The sequence below is a fragment of the Hypomesus nipponensis genome, chromosome 28, assembly GCF_054491055.1.
Source record: "Hypomesus nipponensis isolate SF chromosome 28, ASM5449105v1, whole genome shotgun sequence".
In the NCBI taxonomy this organism is placed as follows: Eukaryota; Metazoa; Chordata; class Actinopteri; order Osmeriformes; family Osmeridae; genus Hypomesus; species Hypomesus nipponensis.
In genome coordinates, this window is record NC_140388.1 from 12,720,132 (window position 1) to 12,741,092 (window position 20,961).

Sequence of the window (20,961 nt, forward strand, 5' to 3'; positions counted from 1 at the left end):
AAACTTTGGAATGTAAAGTAATTCACCTGTGCCTAATAACTTCCAACCATCCAAGTCCATTTAATGTGATCTAGCAGTTCAATGCTTCCAAGGTTTCAACCTTGAATTAAATATCTAAACTCTACCAAGTGGGGGAAAGTGGTGTTCATGACAACATAACTTCCCTTCTACTGAAACACCCTCAGAAGAACCCCAAACCCCTTTTCTTGAACAATAGGTCAAAAGAAGAATTAAAACATTCATAGTTAACATGTCATTATTTATTTACTTTTAAATTCAGAACGTTATGATACAGAATTGTCACTGAGCAATACAATGAACCAAGACTAGCAGATGGGTGTCATCGGTTTACTTGGCGGACCTCCTCGTCCTCTTGTTCCAGGAGAAGTTGGCCCCATATGACTTCACCCTGGGCTTCGATGTCCTCTTGTCTGTTAAATCATAGCTCCAACCTGCAAAAACAAACAGCTTGAATAAGCAACGCCGCAGTGGACAGTTTCGTATATTCCTTTTGGACTGGTTCCAATCACAATTGAGGTTCTTCGTAGACATTTGAGGTCTGTGTATAGACAGAACTGCAGTTATCTACATCCTGTTGTTTAAACAGCACATACTTCCACATACTTAACACATAACTGGCACCTCTAACCTAATGAAGATACAGAGAGGGGAAGGGTAGGTTTGGCATACCGTTTTTCTCTGCGAAGGCGATAGCGTCTTCCTTGGAGCTGAAGTTAAGCACCATGTTGGATAACGGGTCAGCTCTGTAAGACAGGGGTGAGGCATGCTACATCAGTCTAAACATTTTAGCATTTGAGTCCATTAATTAGCATTATAACATCTGATTACCTTTCACCAGGAGAGGATATTCTGAACAGCCACTTACGTGAGTGTAAAGTCATGAATATAAAAGATTCTGAAATGGCTTTGAGGGAGATTTTAGACAACCAAGTGTAGGTTTGCAGACTTACGTGGAGCCCCAGCCCATGAGTGGATTCTCCCATCGTTCCCTGGTGTCAAAGTCCAACCTCCACTTCCTGGTGCTGTTGATGCCCGACTGCATGGCGGTGCGCGTCGGCACAAAAATGCGAACCGTGCGATTCTTGATGTGCTCCTCCGGAGCCCCTGTCAAGGTTGTGATGTCCTAAGGAGAGGGCAAAGCACATAAAACACTCACTAATTACGTTTGTTGCGACAACATTCACGATTACAAGTAACGGGCATCGTTCATTCTTTGAAAAAGTATTAACATATCATCGTCTGATAATTGAATGGGACTTGAAATCCTTTGGTTGTGAAAATCAAACCAAACTTCAGCCATCAAAGAGATTCCCCCGGTCTCACTGACCTTCCGATTAACTTTTGAAATTGAGACGGATGGAGAGATCCCATTTTGCTATTTTCCCAGACAGCAAAGCCCCCCCCCCCTTTTCCCGCTAGCTGCTTGGACGAGCATGCATGAGTTCCTTTTAGACAAACAATGGATATCGTTCTATTAAGTGGACCATTGATAATGACTTAATGGTTCACTGCCATCCCGTAATGATGACAAAATCACACGGGGGAAAAAAGTGTGGTCGGATCAGGGACATGACAAAACAAAGACCAAAGACCGCCCAACACTTACCATGTTCATACACAACAATAGTCTCCTGAACATAAAAAATACACACTAATAGAGATATTAAAAAAACGGATTTCCCCCTCTGGTTTGATGCCCTGATCAGTCTTCCTTTTACAGACGGTTAGGAAGGCCAATTCACGGTGTGATTGTGTGCGTTGCAGGGGCTGGTCTAGTGGAACATGCTCAGCATGGTGTGCTTTACAACTAGCAAAATACAAACATGAAATTAGACAAATACAGTCTAGAACAAATTTATTTTAAAGTTTTTTAAATACCAGAGCCACTCCTTCTAAATGTTGTGGAGAAATAAGAACAATATGAATTTTAGGCCATATCACCTAACCTACCTTTAAATATAAATGTTTAATGACTGTATCCAAACTGCAAATATACATTTATAAATGTAAAAATCGTCCGACGCAGCAGGCTGATGCAACTCTACCAAATAAAAATAGACCAGAAGCTTAACTGTCTATAGAAGAAAACAGAAGGGGAAAAAAAGTCCATGAAAAAGATAGGAGGGAGCTGGTGCACTTTGGGTGTCATATATGCATATTCCAGGGCAGCTAAAGCTCCTTCAGTCTCCTATAGAAGACCCTGTCCAATTCTTTAGGGAATTAGCAAACAAGTGATGGGAAGTCTGCGACAAAACACAGACAAACCTCCCAGCCTGCCGCCACCCAGGCCTCAGCCTGGCAGGGCGCTCCCCTTTCAATACAAGAATTTCACACATTTCAATGCCCATTACAACTTCAAAGAATCAAATTTTCATCATTGTCTGTCATCTGCCAGTTGATTTGTATAAAGGGGGTCCTTTTTGCATTAACTCCACACAAAAGGCCCGCTCGCTAACTGTGCTGCAGAAAACTTCCCTGCCACCCCCACCCGATGTTAAGCCGGCAAAATTACATACTGGGTCGTTAGAATACAGTTTGCTTCACTCAAACAACAATTTTAATACACCTCAAGATCTAAACGGTGTTAAAATTATTCACAAATAAGATCTCTGCTTACAAAAAATTTAAAAAAAGGCTAACCTTTCATGAAGAAAGGGAAGGGAAGGGTGAGGGGGGGGCAGGCACTTCAAGAGTACTCATTATTTCCGGTTGCCCCATCTACTTAACCTTAACAATTCACACTGGAGAGGAAAACAGCCTCTTTTCAGCAGAAGGGCTGGTTCATGACACAATAACACACGGTCAGAGCGGGAAAAACGAAGGAACCCAGATCTGTTTGATCTCAGAAGCATCGACAAGTCATCAAATACGGTGAAGATTTCACAAGAGCGTTTCTTGTTACAGGAACAAAAGACATGGACCTGAATGTGATAAAGACGTTTTACCATTTTGGGGTTTGAAACTGATGTTTTTTTTCCCCCCAGACGGCTTTTATGTCAGAGGACGAATCCATCAAAGCTTTTTGTTCTTACAAAACATTTGTAGGGAGTTTTCAACCAAATACTTACATCACGGCCACTTCCACAGTTGTAAAACCTTATTTATGATTTTAATAGCCATTCGTTATTGGTGTGGTTGGATCAGGACAACCGCATGGTCGTTCTGAGGTCTTTGCGGTTGAGACTACTGTGGGCTACAGGTCCCAGTGAGAACGCTCTAAGACAAACGCAGGAACATCACTCTTCCAGACACATTAGTGTTCATCCCAGATCATACGCCCCTGGGATTAACACAGGTCCACGGTTAAGCATGCTACACAAACCGCTTCACGTGGCTGGATAATCTCCCCAGTTGTAACAGACCCTAAATCATAAGCTGGGAGCGTCGAGAAGACTCAAACATATATAAACGTCCTTAGGATCATCAGCAGATATTCCTCACACTGTCCTGAAGAAAAATGCGTCTAGACTTCTTTAACCCTTATTGATAATAAGTTACAAGTATGTGTGGTGTATTTAGGACTAGATTGACAGAAGACTAAGTTTGGCTATGGAGTCTAGCATAGGCCTACACAATAATACACGGAATCACAACACACAAATAATTTCCTTTTGGGAATCACAAACCCCTTTTATTGCATTAAAGATGGAAATAGTCAGAATATACTCTATCCCAATTATTGATTATCAGTTTCTTATTAACTGTTTAGGTTTATGTATTAATGAAGCTGTTATTATCCATTTACTATTTATTCATTGTTACTATTTATTTATCTAACTATTGCTTATTAATATTATGTATAAACGGCTTTCTTACTTTTATTTATCTATTAACTCAACTTATTTATTCAGAAATATTACTCATTCGGATAATACCTTTGCAGTGTTACCTTTTAAATTAATCAAAATTCAAAACGGGGAATTTCGCCGAAAGGTGAGGGATTTTCATGTCTGAATTCGGTATACAGCAACTTAATGGGAAACGTATTCTTTAACTTGTTTAAATCTTTGTTCCAGTAGCAAACCAACTCGATGTAAACGTATTATTTAACTGTTGTTTGAATGTTAGTCTCAACTAATTGATCTGTTCGCCAACGTGATTACTCTCATCCTCTTCTTGGTATGGAAAGAAGATCGAGCACACGCGAGTTTTATTAGGCACCTGTCTTTGATTGGTTATTGAATTGGGGGTTTCTGATTAGTTGTACTAACATTTGTTAACCAATTGGAAAATAATATATAAGTTATTTATTTTCTTTTTAAAACAAAATCAAACCATCACTCAACTTCAGGCTAACATCAAAACAAATGGTGTAAAACAATCCATGAATATCATATTTTAACCTGGGTTACACTTCTTTTGAGGGGGGGGGGGGAATAATATGCTTGCAAACATCAGTGCAAAAGCTAGGAGGGCTACCGGCACAACAAGCACAAAACCTGAGGGCCTCAAAGAGGGTGAAGGAGGCGGGTTCCCAGGAAGACTAGAGAGGACCGTCACAAAAGAAAAACCCACACGGCGAGCCCTTTTTCTGCCACGTACAGGAAGTAAAATGAGAACTATGAAGTTTGACACTATTCACAGAGCCGACAATACCTGGCAGAGCAGGCAGAAAGCCTGGCTTAAGAAAAGGGGGGAGAAGGCTGGCGAAATCTCCATCACGTGAAAGCGTGTCGATATTTCTGACACCTCCAGGCTCTGTCTGAGAATTAGGAGCAAGGGGGCTGGTGCCCTGAGGCTGTCAGGGCAGTACTGCACGTCTGAGCGTCGCTTTTCCCCAAACTCCACAAAGACCCAGGGGGGGAGACTTCAGTGTAAACAAGTTTTTACAAAGTTGTAAAAACCTGAACAAAAACATCCCACCTTTTTACCCCAAAAGATAAATGGATTGAAATCATCCCAGATAATCATGAGAAATATGGTTCTTCATGCCAACTGGTATAACAGAACATTCTGACTACTAAAGTACTGAGTGAACTACATTTGTCTAATGTGATCTTACTAAGCTACAGAATCTCTAGATATGTGCTTCTTTAGTGCTGAAAGAAAACCTCCTGTTTCCTCTCTCCTCAAATCCATCCACCACTCACTGATTCTCAGGTCAGTGTCCCCACTTACCCTAAGAAACTAATAGTTTACTCAACTGCTGTCTGACCTGGACCCATTTTGAACCAGTCAATCCCACAAAATATTGTTGAAATATTCTGACAGCAACTACAGGTCTGGTCCAAAAGGAACAAGACAACTATTGATGTGAAACAACAAAGGTGGCATAAAAGAAAGAGGATTAATCCAAATGCATAACCAAGATGTTAGCTTAATATTATTATTGTTATAACAGACCAAATGTATTGTGCCTGTCAGTAGTGCTTGTCCTCCATAAATATAGTAATCTCTCTCTCCTCCTTTGGTTTGAGTCCATTACTTAAAACATCAGGGACTGGTTTTAGAAAATAAAGCATGATATGGGTTCAAAGCCAATGAAAAAAAAATTACTTGCTTGTCTAGGATTTCATTTAGTAAAAACTTCAAGCTGCATTACATACTTAGATCCCAATGGCAATATCATCTGTTTTGGGCTTTGAAAACGAGTTCATATTAAAGAGCCAGGGCCCAGGACGTCTGACAACATGAAGATGAAGACTAGTACAGACGAAAGTAGTGGGTCTTCTCTGAACTGCTTGTCTGCAAATTCAATTACCCAGGAAATTCCCAAAAGCCAAATATGACTAAACAATGAATCACTCACTGAAAATGTTAAAACAACTGAATGTTTAAACATTACAACCTGACATTAACCAGACACAGGGCAATTCTGTCTGCTTTTGACAAACTACTAAACTGGCGAATCAAACTCCTTGTCAAAAACCCTTTGTAAAGTATGAGGGAAACCAGGCTTGATAATGAAGTTGCCTGTGTGCCTGTCACACGGGGCTTTCGGCCATCAGGATGTTTTGGCGGTGGAGGAGGGTCGATCTGACGGCTGTGCTGAGAGACTGGCCACCCTATCCTTCGGTGTGTACTGCCGGGACCACCATATGCCAAAACCACAACTTTGCGGCCGGTGTGGTTTGATGTGAGGGGGGGTCAACAGGTCAGCCAAGCTGAATCATGGCGAATCAGCGCTAGGTCAAAAGAAAGCTAAAACATCACACCCTTAACGCTCCAGCCGGAAGACCGTTTCCAGGATGCAGATTTCACTCATCGCCCTCGAGAGTTTCCCCTCTTCGGTCATGTTTGAAGTGTGAAAAGTGTGCCAATTACTGATTGGACTTGTAAAGGCGTTTCCCACAGACGTAAGTATAGTGAGGTTTTGCTTCTGTGAAGGAGTGACTGCGCAGGGAAGCAAGGAGCAGATGGTGTCCAGGATGGTTTAATTCTCACGTTACACACTACAGCAGTGAGACGGGGTGAGGGAGGGGAACGGTGAGAAGGGCAGTGAGGGAGGGGGGCAGTGAGAAGGGCAGTGAGGGAGGGGGCAGTGAGAAGGGCAGTGAGGGAGGGGGCAGTGAGAAGGGCAGTGAGGGAGGGGGGCAGTGAGAAGGGGAGTGAGGGAGGGGGGCAGTGAGAAGGGCAGTGAGGGAGGGGGGCAGTGAGAAGGGCAGTGAGGGAGGGGGCAGTGAGAAGGGCAGTGAGGGAGGGGGGCAGTGAGAAGGGCAGTGAGGGAGGGGGGCAGTGAGAAGGGCAGTGAGGGAGGGGGGCAGTGAGAAGGGCAGTGAGGGAGGGGGGCAGTGAGACGAGGGGCAGGGTCTCATCTGCCCAGTGCTACGTTACCAGTTAGTTTATTTATTCCCTCAACAACCTCTGTTCGAGACATCGTACATGCAGGCTAACGTGGGGTTAAATGCCGCCTGGCCTTTTAGGGGGCTGTGACATGTAATAAATGAAAAAATAGGCTTGAAATACTATAAAACTAATAGTAATCATGCAACCATGTAATTTTACAATTTTAAGTTTCATAGGTGATCAAGTAAAAACCCACTGGCCAGGTTCAAACCTATTACATTTACAAAGCATTTCATTGATGAAAATGCAAGGATTTAAAAATGTATGAGACTAAATAGAAATGGCCTGGATTTCAAATAAATGTATCCATTTTGAAATTGGGTTACGGGTTAAAGGGGTTCCTGATGGGTTCCTACTGGGGTTCTTAATGGGGTTCCTTGCAAAGCTACACAAAAGAGAACGGGGAACGTTTCTCTTAATCCGTGCTGCAAACACTTCCCTCCAGCTAGCAACATGCCGTTTCCTCACTCTGAAGGACCCTTGAAGAGATGCTGTCTACTTACAAGTGTGCAGTCTAGATGAAAGTCTACAATTCAAATGATGACCCCCCCCCTCCCCCCAAACAATGAACCCTGTCCTCTGACCCCACCGCCCTCCCATCACCCCTCTCCCCAGTCTCAAGTCGTGAGACTTTTTTTCCACAGGATCACATCACAAGGGGACAACCAGACAAAACAGACACTTGAGGTCTGTGTGGACAGGAGTGAGGGAGAGAGGATGATGGGTGGAAGAGAGGATGATGGGTGGAAGAGAGAGGATGATGGGTGGAAGAGAGAGGATGATGGGTGGAAGAGAGAGGATGATGGGTGGAAGAGAGAGGATGATGGGTGGAAGAGAGAGGATGATGGGTGGAAGAGAGAGGATGATGGGTGGAAGAGAGAGGATGATGGGTGGAAGAGAGAGGATGATGGGTGGAAGAGAGAGGATGATGGGTGGAAGAGAGAGGATGATGGGTGGAAGAGAGAGGATGATGGGTGGAAGAGAGAGGATGATGGGTGGAAGAGAGAGGATGATGGGTGGAAGAGAGAGGATGATGGGTGGAAGAGAGAGGATGATGGGTGGAAGAGAGAGGATGATGGGTGGGTGGGAGGGAGGGATGAGGGTTCGACTGTTCCCCTAAGTCACCCTAGACGGGCCCAGAGTCTGCACCCCTGTTCTGCAGGCTTTGACTCACACTAAAAATCACGTTCCGTGGAATTCCTTAGTTGGTTGTGATTCTGAACTGTCTGAAGGGTTTGCTAAAGACTGGCTCCAAATAACTCAATCATTTATTTTAACTTTTTTTTTTAAACATTGGACAATTTTGTAATCCTTCATATACATTTACGTGGGCAAATCACTGACACTTCTGTGTCAACTCAATCAGATGAGCCAAAGATGTGCTGTAGGTGCCACTTCAGTGCTGTCCTCCACGCTTCCTTCCTACGCATCTTTCACTCACCACCTCCCTCTCCAGCTCATCAAACCCCAGTGCCTTCAGACAACTCTAACAAACGCCAGGCCCTGTCCCAAAGCAGACAGGCAGTAAGCCAGGCCCTGTCCCAAAGCAGACAGGCAGTAAGCCAGGCCCTGTCCCAAAGCAGACAGGCAGTAAGCCAGGCCCCGACCCAAAGCAGACAGGCAGTAAGCCAGGCCCTGACCCAAAGCAGACAGGCAGTAAGCCAGGCCCTGACCCAAAGCAGACAGGCAGTAAGCCAGGCCCTGACCCAAAGCAGACAGGCAGTAAGCCAGGCCCTGACCCAAAGCAGACAGGCAGTAAGCCAGGCCCTGACCCAAAGCAGACAGGCAGTAAGCCAGGCCCTGACCCAAAGCAGACAGGCAGTAAGTGAGGCCCTGTCCCAAAGCAGACAGGCAGTAAGCCAGGCCCTGTCCTAAAGCAGTAAGTGAGGCCCTGTCCCAAAGCAGACAGGCAGTAAGTGAGGCCCTGTCCCAAAGCAGACTGGCAGTAAGTGAGGCCCTGTCCCAAAGCAGACTGGCAGTAAGTGAGGCCCTGTCCCAAAGCAGACTGGCAGTAAGTGAGGCCCTGTCCCAAAGCAGACTGGCAGTAAGTGAGGCCCTGTCCCAAAGCAGACTGGCAGTAAGTGAGGCCCTGTCCCAAAGCAGACTGGCAGTAAGTGAGGCCCTGTCCCAAAGCAGACTGGCAGTAAGTGAGGCCCTGTCCCAAAGCAGACAGGCAGTAAGTGAGGCCCTGTCCTAAAGCAGTAAGTGAGGCCCTGTCCCAAAGCAGACAGGCAGTAAGTGAGGCCCTGTCCCAGAGCAGTCCCAGGGGAACACTGACAACACTGCGTCCTGGTCTGGACAAGGAACACACAGAATTGTAATTGGATGGCCTGGTATTTTCAACCATCTTCTTTGCACCGATTAAACATCTTCAGAACTCGCACAAGTCTCTGAGGAACCAGGGAGAGGGGTCTGGAGGTTATTTGTGGTCAGGGCCGGGGAAAAAGCAAATCAGCAGTCTGTCTAATTTGCCTGTCTGTTTGTGTCCTTGTGTGGCAGCCCAGAGGATGTCTGTGTGAAGCAGTGTATCGGTTCCTGGCCCCAGGGCCACACCAGCATGCTTAATCAAACAGTAATTACTAACAAAAGCGGGTCAGTGCAGAGCAGACACCAGAATGGACGGTTCTGGGGACAGAGTCCTCGTCACGCAGGTTTTTCTGACGTTTTTCGACACGGTCGATTTGTTCCTCTGCAGCTATTCAGAGCAGACGAGCCTTGGGCTGCGGGAAATGTTTGGTGCTTCGTGCCGCACAGTGTTTTGTGTTCGCAAAAGAACAGACAGCATAATTCTAGTAGCTGGTGAGAGGTGAATTGCAGGTGGGCGATATCTTGTGTGCTGACGAGCAAGCTATGACAATTCAATTCAACACCAGTTAATTTCACTTCAAGTTGTCCTCCTCGTGTCTTGCATTTCACCAGGAAATGTGATAACAATTAACAACAATGAGCTTTTACTGTAAGTGGTTCAGTTAAAATCTGTAATATTACTCTCATTAGTCTCATACAACAACCCACTGATCCAATAAGTCTGTTTAAAAAGTTGTAGATGAAACATTGAGGCGACTCCTGACAGCCAGAACATGAGGCCCATCCAGATCAGAGGAGCCTGATCGTGACAACTGGCGTTCTGTCTTATGGGCCGAACGTGTTTGATTGGAGGAACCAGAATAGTACTGCACGTCGACCAATTTCGATCTTTTCCTGTGAAGGGTCCATACTGCTACATGCCTGAAAGGGAGATGAACCCTGCACGAGACAGAAGGTTCTGCACTTGTGTGAAGGTTCTGACTTCTGTCAGAGTCTCAGAGTATCACCATCATGTAATGTCTAGTCTTCACGTTGGCTTGTATCATATGAAAGTTAAAACATGCTGAACAAACGCATGTTGCTTGGACTCTGTTGCTGCATTTCTCAGCCTTCACACCCTCTTTTTCAAGCCCTTTAGATTTAAACAGTTTCATCATCTTCTAACCCTTGCGCAATCAAAACCATAATATACTCTGAAATCTGTGCCAACCCCAGCAGCTTCAAAGTGGGCCTGTGGGTCAGGTTATCAGTGTTTAGACTAAGACGGAGACACCAGGTGGTGAGATGAAACTAAATTAGCTAAAGGCTGTTGCATGTACACTCACAAAGGCCAGGCTGTTTCGTAGGGCACCGTGATAGTTACCCTCAGGACTACATGCTTGAAAAAGGAGTATTTCAGTACTCCCTAATAATGCTGCGTTATTTGACGTTATTTGTGGTACCAGGCTTATCTGCTTTCAACATTCACCAGGCAATGTTTTACCAAGGCCATAATTTGTATCAAATGTTGTCACCGGAATGCCGACACATTTAAAAGGAAAAGCATGATTTCACACACATCGATTAACATTTTTCCAAAACTCTGCTAGGTTTCCAACCAGGGAAAGATCCTCACCAGTTTCTCATCCACAGTGATGAGCTGCGCGTCTTGTCCCTGTTTCTCTGCCAGCCTCCATGCCGAGGTGCTTGTTAATCTGCAAAACAGACAGTTGGAGAGACATTTAAACGGCAGAAGCAAGGAAAAAAGGCACAAGCTGCAAAAAAGAAATTACGTAAACAGGCTACCACGACAGCAATTAGGCTAGCTGTTCTGGAGGAGGTGTAGGGGCAGAGAGTGAAAGGAGAGAGTAGGGGGGAGGGGAGTAGTTTGTTTTCTCCCCCCATTAGTTCTGTCTGGAGCCATCCTGGCAAGCTCCCACTCGCCTGCTACTGACAACCTGCTGGCCCAACGACCAACTGTCACCGGGTCCGTGGCGGGGACTGTGGGGGCCCTGTGAGCGTACAGGGTTCAGCTTGTCACGATACTGTTGTGTACCCCGCTGCCTTGGAAGTACATCCAGCAGGAGGAGGACAGCTCTGGGGCCTGTATGCTGAGCCAGCAGGCCATGCGGAGAAGACTTCAACAACTTAAACAAATAACAGGTCCTCGTCTTCAGGATAACGTCTGCGTCTCAAATTATCTTGGACAAAGATATCAAATGTAATTTCATGAACTGGCAGGTGGTGTTCTGCAAAAATGTTTGAATAGAAATATAGGCCTAGTTTCCCTAATACTAACTGTCAGTAAGGATAAGACCAGGGCTGGGAGCTATTGGAAATGTACCAGAAACTACATCAAGACTCTAACCAACCTATTTGGTCCACTTGACCTCAAAAGTAATCCAGTGCAAGCCACGTTACAAATACCAGTTTGGAAATGATCAACAACAGTCTATAGGATTTTACATCTATAGTTTAGTTTTTACATCCATTCCTGGACAGCGCCCTGACTTAAAAGCTACTCAGACGATACAGAAGCACAGCGTATTGCAGAAGCATTACTATACTGAGACATGCCAATATCCTGAAGATGACGGAGTGAGATCATGATGCAGCAGACCCACTACCTTACCAAGGACATGGTTCTCAATTCACCTGGATATATTCTAGCCGAGTAACTGCCAAGGGAGGGAATAATCTGTAAACGCGTGAAAATATATCAGATTGCCTTGAATGATATTAAAGGATACCATTTTAAACATGTTTAGCGATTTCGTGAGTTGGCTAGATACATTGAAAACCTGACTTGTAGTCTTCGTTAATGTCGTTAGCTAGCTAACTAGCTACGCTCTCCGACCTTAGCAAGGCCAGACACACTGCACTACCACCCATTTGTAAACTAGCTTTGTAACCACCTTTGCTAGCAAGTTTCCAGGGGACACGCGTAGTTTTCTGGCTTGCATATTCAGTGCAGTTTAGATTTGGTTCCCCAAAAGTTCGCATGCCTAAAATCCAGCAAGCATGTTTAATAGATGTTCAAGTGATGAAGCTTGACATTTTAGATTTGCATAGTTAGCGGTGTGTATCCAGCGTTAGCCAGCTAGCACTAGCTAGCTGACAGCTAAGTAGCACATTTGCTAAGCTAGCCATCTTCATTTACCTGGCTTGGCATGCTATGGACGGTGCATACATTGACACCATTTAAATGATCATGAATTGGGACAAAGTCTTATAAGAAAAGGACTCGCCATTACCTGGAGTTATTCAGAAATATTTTTGAGCCTGAATTCAGCAGAAAGAGACGTCCTAACCCAAGAAGTGACATTGAGGACGCCATAATTTTGTCAACACGGCTACACTACGGAGTCCGACAAAGTTCATAAAGTAAATCGCGATTCCGTCTGACAGCGACAGCTCATAACATGTCAGGAGCTGGGAGTTTAAGTGTGCAACCAATGTATAATTGCTGTAATCAGTAAATTGACTTCCGTCTTTACACGGTGATTCATGCATCACAATTAATCATTTGAGTAATGCTTTTATTTTTTAATTGCCTCTCAAATCAGCTCACTCAAGATTCCTAATCAAGGTATTTTTCCTTGTAAACATGCATTCTCATGTTAAAGGTCTGCTGGGATTTAGGAAGATATGGAAGCATGTTTGATGAAAGTGTAGGTTAAAGCAAATTTACCAGATTGTTTTGTTGTTCCATACTTCAATACAGTTTTCCACCTCCTCTACTTCTACATTGACAGCTAATGCAAAAGCGCTGGTTAGAACTGTTTATAACTGTTGTGTAGGTGTTGGAATGAATGGTCATATGTTAGTGTTTAAGGACTGGACAGCTGAACAGCTGAACATTAATACCATATGTACCAAGAATGAAATGCAATATACGAGTCAAAAGTTTAAGGAAAAAACAGTTTAATTGTTTAACTCTTCATATGTACAAATACCATCAAACTTTTTATGTACATATGACATTTACATAAAAAAATACAAAACTATATATTTATAACTGAATTTTGTATTTCCTTTGTGATGTTTGGAAATAAAAATGCATTCTGAAAAATTGTGTGAGAAGCAAAGTAATATGGTTTCATATAGCGTTAATTACTGCTTATATCATCCTGTAAGCTCCGCAAGAGCGATATGGAGCTACACATTGGCAAGAAGACAGCACACATGTTAATGGCACATTTTTTTTCAAAGAAATCAAGTATTGTCCAAAACCCATATCTGTTCTACTGAAAAATATTAAATACTGCTATTGAATAATATTTGTCATTACCATTGGGTATAACTGATGGATAAAGGATAAACAAAGGATTAGTTACAATGCTGCACCATATAAAGTACCGTTGCAGAACCATTGAGAGAATCCCTTTGGTCAGTTATAATGAGTTGTAAACAAACCAGAAACATTTCTGTACATAATGATTGACAGGTTTCCAATAAATAAACACACAGGCTAAACATGCATTTATGTGTGACATAAACATCTGTGATAAAGATTTGACAGAAATAAGCAGATTTTTACAGCTCAGGGAATGCAATTTACAGCTTGCAGAAGACTTTTACTTACACAACAAATAAATAACACTGCTTCTCTTTGGACAAATACATTTCTTCATAGTAAAAAATAAAAGTAAAACAGACAACGAAAGAAAAAAAAGTGGTAACTCAAGATATCATGGTCAATAGGAAGCCTGACATTGTAAATGTATAAATTATAAAATATGAAACACAGTATAAATAAACATCTATCAGACTGGACTATATGTATACTTTCTTTTTTTTAATCTTTTTTTTTTATAAATAAGCATACACATGTGTGCAGGACATGATTCCTTGCCCTACGACTTTCCCCCTACTGCCGATCGCCTATCCGTCCAGTAAAGATGACAAATGGATAAATGCCATGTAGTCAGGGTCCTCATCTTCCTCATCCTCCTCCTGGTCTTCTGTGATGGCTACATGGGAGAATACATGGCAACTGTTGTATGAATAGGTACCACAACAGCGCAGAATATCACTGACTGAATGTTCTCAAAAAAGCCCCCTTCAAACCCCCATTACAGCCATGTGTTTGGGATCATTATGCAACTTGGCAGTCCATAATGCATTTGTGGGCATCCCCTCAGTTATGCAACCCTATTTACACACACTAGGTAGTCAGGGCTGCGATGAGAGAGAGAGAGAGAGGGGGCGGGAGTGGCAGGGGCGAGCGGGTCGAGGGGGATGAAGCGTCCAATGTCTCAGGTCTTGTTTGGCAAATTCCTGGAAGCAGCCATACACTCAAGACTTAAAAGCACACACACACTCGCACACACGCACACACGCACACACACACACACACACACACAAGTGCCCTTGTGTTCTAGGCTTTTGCTCATTTACGTCTCCTTGTTGTGTCAGACATACTGTTGCTGCCAGTCAGCGGGAGCAGGCTGTGTGACAGCCTGACCAGTAGCAGGCAGGTCAAAGGTCAACAACACAGTTTTGAGGTATTTTTTTCTACACAAGAGTTTAACAATTGGAAATGAAAAAAGCACACAAGCAAGAGCAACAATACAAACAGGCAATCCCTCATAAATCCCTACAGATATTTTCAATATAGATATATATATATATGTACTGTATGTATACTCAGGTAGACACATTCACTTAAAACAGCACACAGTCAGCAGATAAGTGTTAATTTGTCTGATGGTAGAAGATAGATGAGATTGTGTTGTCCTACAAGCTTCCTTCTGCTTATCCTGCAAACTGTAAAATGACACTTTTGTTTGACCCATGAGGTGATTATAAAGTTGGTCCCTTCATAGAGTTTATCTCAAACCTTAAGGCACGGTTACCACGGTTACATTAAGGTTGGCAGTCAGAGTAGGAAGGATGCAGAAGAAATAAAAACGATTTTATGGTGAAAATTGAAAAGACATTTTGAAAATTGATATTCCTTGAGGATATTGCAAAGTCTGATGGCAGCCCAACCTTACGGAGGTTATAGCTCACATTTATATATTTTTACGTAGTATGATAAGGTTTGGTCTGGCACCAATGTTACAATCACCTTATGCACATATATGGATTATGCAAATATATTCGGTTTTCCTTGACATGTTGGAAAAGTGATGTTTGTCACATGATATAGTGCATTTTGAATTGATTGATTACAGCCAAAAGCAAAAAACAAAACATAAATACATGATTAACATGAAATTACCAACGTGACCATGGGGTTCACAGGCTGTTAAGATCTCTAATATGTCTCTCTAGTCCAAAAAGAAAAAGAAAACACTATGACAAAGAAGAAACAGCTGGAAACTTCTGGAACCTGCTCGGTTAAGCAGCAGATCCCAGAGGATGAGCTAACTCAGCTAGACTTTAAAGTTACCACGATTGTTAAACTGCAAAATAAAAGTTAGTCTCCTTTATATTCTTGTTAGTTTAATGGCGTTAGCGTATCCAAAACTCCCAAAATGAGGTTGTTGGAACTATTATCTTTAACCTATTGATACATGTTTTTTGTTTACTTGTTTTTGCAGAAGACATGCAAAAAATAACAAAAGGCAGCGACATAGACAACATCATGCAAGTTCTCCCATTCTCAAGTCCCTTTGCTTGCTTAAGATGTGCTGGGCAGGGGGGTGCGGAGAGCGCGTATAGCGGGGAGATAAGGAACCAAGGAGAGAGAGTTACTGAGGTAACTCAGGGTTACAACTGAGGTTTTTGGGGTGGGGAATGGGAAGGGTCAGAGAGAGAGGGGGGGGGGGCATGGACTTGTCTTTAGCTTGGATGATTACTTACAGTTGCAAGATCCTGAATGCTTAACTTCCAGGAGCATTCCCAAAGAGCAAGCGGCCTGTTTCATGACACACTCGCTAGGGTAGGTGGTGTTGTCGCTGGCACACACAGCCTCCCCTGAACGGCTGACTGGGCAGGCCTCGTCGCAGAACGTGCAGCGACCCCTGCTCATATTGGAGTCCCACAGGCACTTCTTCCCCGGGCGGCACTGGATGTCCTCGCACGACTTGGCCTCTGAGCGCAAGAGAAGAAGGGAACCCGTGTTAGATGCGTCATCGAATCACGTAATTGCGTGACGTTATTTGGCTGACCCAGTATCTCTGCCCTCCAGCAAAGCAAGCGTGACCAAGGGCACCTCCACAACAGCGGAAGTACTTGGAAATTGTTTTCTAAAAAACGGAATGAATCTTGCTGAAATATTGACTTAATGTTTAGAGTTGGGTTGGAAAAAGCTGCCAGCATCATGACACTTAGCTGTCTATCATTTCTTTATCAAACATAACTTAGAACATTCCTTTTTAGTGGAATGTTTTTAAACATACTGAAAAACTGTGGGATGTTGGCTATAACTTGTGAGGTACACTCAAACAATTTGCTAAGAGCATTGTGAAAACCACAGCCTAGAGTAGTGATCCTGTGTCAGACTTACTGATGCATATTCCCTCATATGCCATTCCAATAGATCTGCCAAGAAGGCAGGTTGCCCTTCTCAAGTGACAGGTGCTGGCATAGCTGATCCCGTCATTTCCACACAGATACTTCTCAGGGCAAGTCACTTCTGGGCAAGACAGGTTGCACGTTACACAATATGCATTATTAGTCTGGTCTACGACGCACGTGTCCTTCCCAGTGCACGAGACGTCACGGCACGTTTCTGTAAAAAAAGAAAAGATGAAAGAAAAAAAAAGGAAAGGTCATTAGCAACAAGTTATTTTAAAACTTGAAAGCCTAACGAACTCAAACGACATGTCCACCTCTAGTTCCCCAAAGCAGTATCGATTATCTTGTAATTTATTATGCAACCTGAATTGAGAGATCACCGCTTCAGCGCGGTGCAGCTTAACATTTCGTTTGCTTCGAAAAAATACTTCCTTACTTTTGCATTTTCCCTGGTATTGGACGTAAAGGTCCGGGTGACCTTTACATTTCGATTTCAGGAGTGCGCACTCGTCTTTGTACGTCTTTGAATTCGATCCGCACACAGGTCCTTTCCAAGTGACGTTGGAGCAGTCTGGAGCGCACACACAGCGTGGTTTGCTTCTTCTGTTCATCTTGCACCTCTTTCCGGGGCCACAGTTCACATTGTCGCAGGTTTCTAAAATCAAATGAATGTTACGCTATTTAATGGCGAGGATTGGAAGTGCGACTTGCAGTAATTATACACCTGGCGGGTTGACTAATTCTAAATCCCGATTAACATGCATTCCGAAATAGCCCATTACATATCCACGGGGAATTTGGTGCATCATAAACAGTACACCGTTTGTTTTTTTTGCATTGTTTAAACGGAAGCATGATTTAATCACGTCAAACTAATTCTCAAAGTGTGAAAGGTTTGATACAAATGACCACCTTTGCATGGTATGCAGTTGGGGGCTCCTTCGTCGAAGATCATCCACCTAAACAGTGTGCTGTTCGGCACAGTCTCCTCCGTCCAAGAAGTCCCCGGTCTGCCGTCCCTGCAGCACTCGTCTCTGCTCCTCTTAGATGTGTCGACACCGTGGCATCTTCCATTCTTCCCTTGCTGCAACCAACAGTTACCAGCTGTAAACCAAGAAAACAAAACACGTTTGTATTATAGAAGTCCGAAATTGCCTAACCGTTGACAGACACGTGCAGTAGGTATAATCTGGATCTCTCACTCGTTCGAGGTAGGCTACTTGTCAGTTTTTCGAGCGCAAATAGACAGATAGACATGCAATGAATGACGGTCGAAATGTACAATGACAACTATAAAAGCATTTTTAAATAGGCTATCAATACGTTGAGAGACCATGTCTTATCAGGACACAAACTGAACTGTCTAGACACTATTGTATGTCTGTGTCAATGTCTGTGTCAAATCCAAGCGTCTCAGATAATCGACATTCACATAAATCTATAGGCTACTAGCCACTGGTCTATGTTCTGGCATGCTCGATATAGCGTGAAGATTCTGAAACTGCTCTGCAAAATGTTTAGCCACTTGACCATTGCAACGAGAAGAATAATGCTTGAATTAGATTTTTTACAGACACAGGAAGCCTCTAAATCAAATGAGCACCAAAGGTAATGGTCAATGGTTTTGTAACATGTTATTAAGATTAACATCTTTGGCCAAGTCACGTTCCAAGTTTCAAAAACATGTTGCATATTCTGAGTTATCCGATTCCAAACTCTAATGCGCCTCCATTAGGTGATTTATTTGTACATGGATGCTACATGATGATTATAATCGAAATATTGGAAATGCTGGCTGAAATTTGCACCGCATGAATGGTTTTGCAGCTGAGTGTCTCAATGTCATGTAGACTACATTATCGTTAAACACTTCCACGCCCCCCGTAAACTTTGTTTACCACAACTTTGACAAAGGCTGTCCTATTTACCTACATAAAACATCCAATTTTCAAATTACGAAAACACTCCGTTTGCAAAAGTCCCAAATTACAGAAATGCATTTTCATATACATATAGTCTAGTTGAATGTCATAATTATTTCTAAACATATTTTAAAACTTGAAATACAATTCGTTTGAGACTATACCCTTATGGCACCTGTTTTATAGACATTTGCAAATGCTCTGTCCGATACTGGGACATTCAAAATGAATGGAAAGAAAGCAACCTTTAAAAAAAAAAGTTTACATCACTGTCATGGTTTTAAGTTCATCAAAACCGAAGTGCAGCTGATTCAGCTGGCAAATTTGGAGCCAGAAAATGTTCTAGTACACATTAAACTAACAAACTTACCTTGAACTTTCTGATCTTCCATGAAATGACAGAGCCATATCAACAAAAGAATTATACCAGGGTGGAAGTGATCGATCCGTAGCATCCTGTGCATGATGGAGACCAAGTGAACCACGTATTGACACAAGCAGCGCAAAAAGTAATCTGCTTATGGTAGCAGTGTTGAACGAATGTCAGTCTGAGAATGCAGCCTCTTTTTAAATCTATAAGGGGTCTCTGGTGGACAATCTGGGGTGGGCGGTCTTCTGTTCTGGGGGAGGGGGGAGTTTCTTGTTCATCCGAAATTCTTTCAATCCCAATCAGGTGACATCTTTAGTCGCAATTTCTCTGAATTTGTAAAGTAAAAGTTTTGTGAAAAATATCTCTGACTAACCACAGTGCGTAACTAATTCCAGTGAGCCAACGAAGTGTTAGGTGGCTATTGCAACCACCAAGGATGCTTGGAAGACATAAAATACAGATAGTTATGCATTCAAATAATATATGTTAGATAACAACTACATAATTAACTAATTCGTGGTGATCTTATCTAAAGGACGCATGTTTGGCAAATTATTTAAACACATATGCCATCTCAAACCTGTAGGGTTCAATCAATGTATATGGTTTATATATTCATATTTATACTATTAACAATGATCTAAACTATTAATAAAACGCTTTAGGTATTAAATGTTTTGTATTCAGAGGCGGTTTGTTTTAATTCAAGTTTATTATTTGGTTAGTTTTAACCCAACCTTCTATTTGAGATTAGGTGATAACTGAAATTTTCCCACCAACTGCAGATTAATGTGTTAATCTTTTAATGAGACATGTCTGACTATTGGAACCAGCTATCCTTGCACAGACAATAATAGATTTCAGAGGCCTTCGTGGATGCTAATATTAGAACAGACAGTTGTTTGGGTTGCTCTTTAGTGTCAAGCTTTTAAATATAATCAGTCCTGTTTCCGAAGGGGCTTCAGAGAGAAGGAGAGATTGGGTGTTACGTTTCATTGAATGAAACACAGGGCAGTAACACCTCATGTCCACTTATAGCCTCGTGATCTTATTTAGAAGTCCGCGTGCGACCTCTTGAGCAAACTCCAGGTTATACCCTGAAACTTAATCTTAGACAAGCGCGAGAAGTTTGTCGTCTGAGATTTGGAAAGTAAATATTTTGTCTCCTTATGCTGTATCCCATGTCATATTCAATAAACATTTGTGATTATTGTTAGCTTACATGAATTTGTCACTTTTCGTCGACCTGTGAAAGTCTGCCTCCTCCTCTCCGACTGAGCTGCGCGCCAAACTCAATCTCGTCAGCCTCAAATTTAACACACTCAGTTCAGTGACACAGATACGTTATTCATCTGTTCAAAACTGTTAAATGTGTCATTTAATTTCCTTTATATTATACCTCAATATACCGTATGTTATAACAATTTAACAAGATATAACATTTTCAGACGCAGGTTCAAAATGTAACATTTGGTGATTGGATACTAAATAGATTGAATGATCGATTCTGTAAACCACTGATTGAAAAATAAATTATGTAGGCCTAATGTTCGAGCGAGAGTATCAGTAAATTGATACTCTCAAAAATATATAAACTGGTGCATGAGTGATTCACTATGGATTTGGTCAGAAAGCCAAATTTAAATAATAGGCTTTATACTAAATTGAAGTTTTAGTAACGGAAAACATGTTTGGGGCGTAATTAAAACTGTTCGTCTTCATTTTAAATTAATTAAATAGGTAGAATAACAATAAAAGTACTCTGAATCAATTCATTATTAGCCTAGACTCCAGGCAACTCACTGCGTTAAAGTTAAGAACTAATAACTTGGCAATTGACAAAAGTATCCTAAATGTAAATGTAGTAGGCTACCCTTGGAGTACAGTTGGAATAGGCCAAGAAAAAAAACATTTTAAGTCAGACTAATTTCGAGAAAATAAACGGTAGTTTTTCCCCAATTAAATAGATACAATTAGACAAGAGCAGCGTCGGATAAAATCAACGTGATGCTACACGTTTATGAATGACAAACTATAATGATCCTGCTAATGTATGCAACCTCTCAGTACATTGAAAGATGCATTCCGACCATTGACGTGATACAGGAC

General features: G+C 42.4%; 2 protein-coding genes across 2 annotated transcripts; both read right to left on the reverse strand.

The window, feature by feature from the left end:
* Positions 1–238: 238 nt before the first annotated feature.
* On the reverse strand, positions 239–12,486 carry ndufs4 (NADH:ubiquinone oxidoreductase subunit S4). Its single transcript, XM_084695081.1, has 5 exons — positions 12,348–12,486; positions 10,730–10,808; positions 972–1,144; positions 691–764; positions 239–452 (listed from the first exon to the last, which is right to left on the reverse strand). Exons 1-5 carry the CDS (start codon positions 12,428–12,430, stop codon positions 349–351), a joined length of 513 nt encoding a protein of 170 aa, XP_084551207.1. The 5' UTR covers positions 12,431–12,486; the 3' UTR covers positions 239–348.
* A 379-nt stretch (positions 12,487–12,865) lies between these two features.
* fsta (follistatin a) lies at positions 12,866–18,997 on the reverse strand. The gene is made up of 6 exons (XM_084694872.1): positions 18,853–18,997; positions 17,473–17,664; positions 16,997–17,215; positions 16,550–16,774; positions 15,904–16,134; positions 12,866–14,066 (listed from the first exon to the last, which is right to left on the reverse strand). Exons 1-6 carry the CDS (start codon positions 18,944–18,946, stop codon positions 13,978–13,980), a joined length of 1,050 nt encoding a protein of 349 aa, XP_084550998.1. The 5' UTR covers positions 18,947–18,997; the 3' UTR covers positions 12,866–13,977.
* Positions 18,998–20,961: the final 1,964 nt, after the last annotated feature.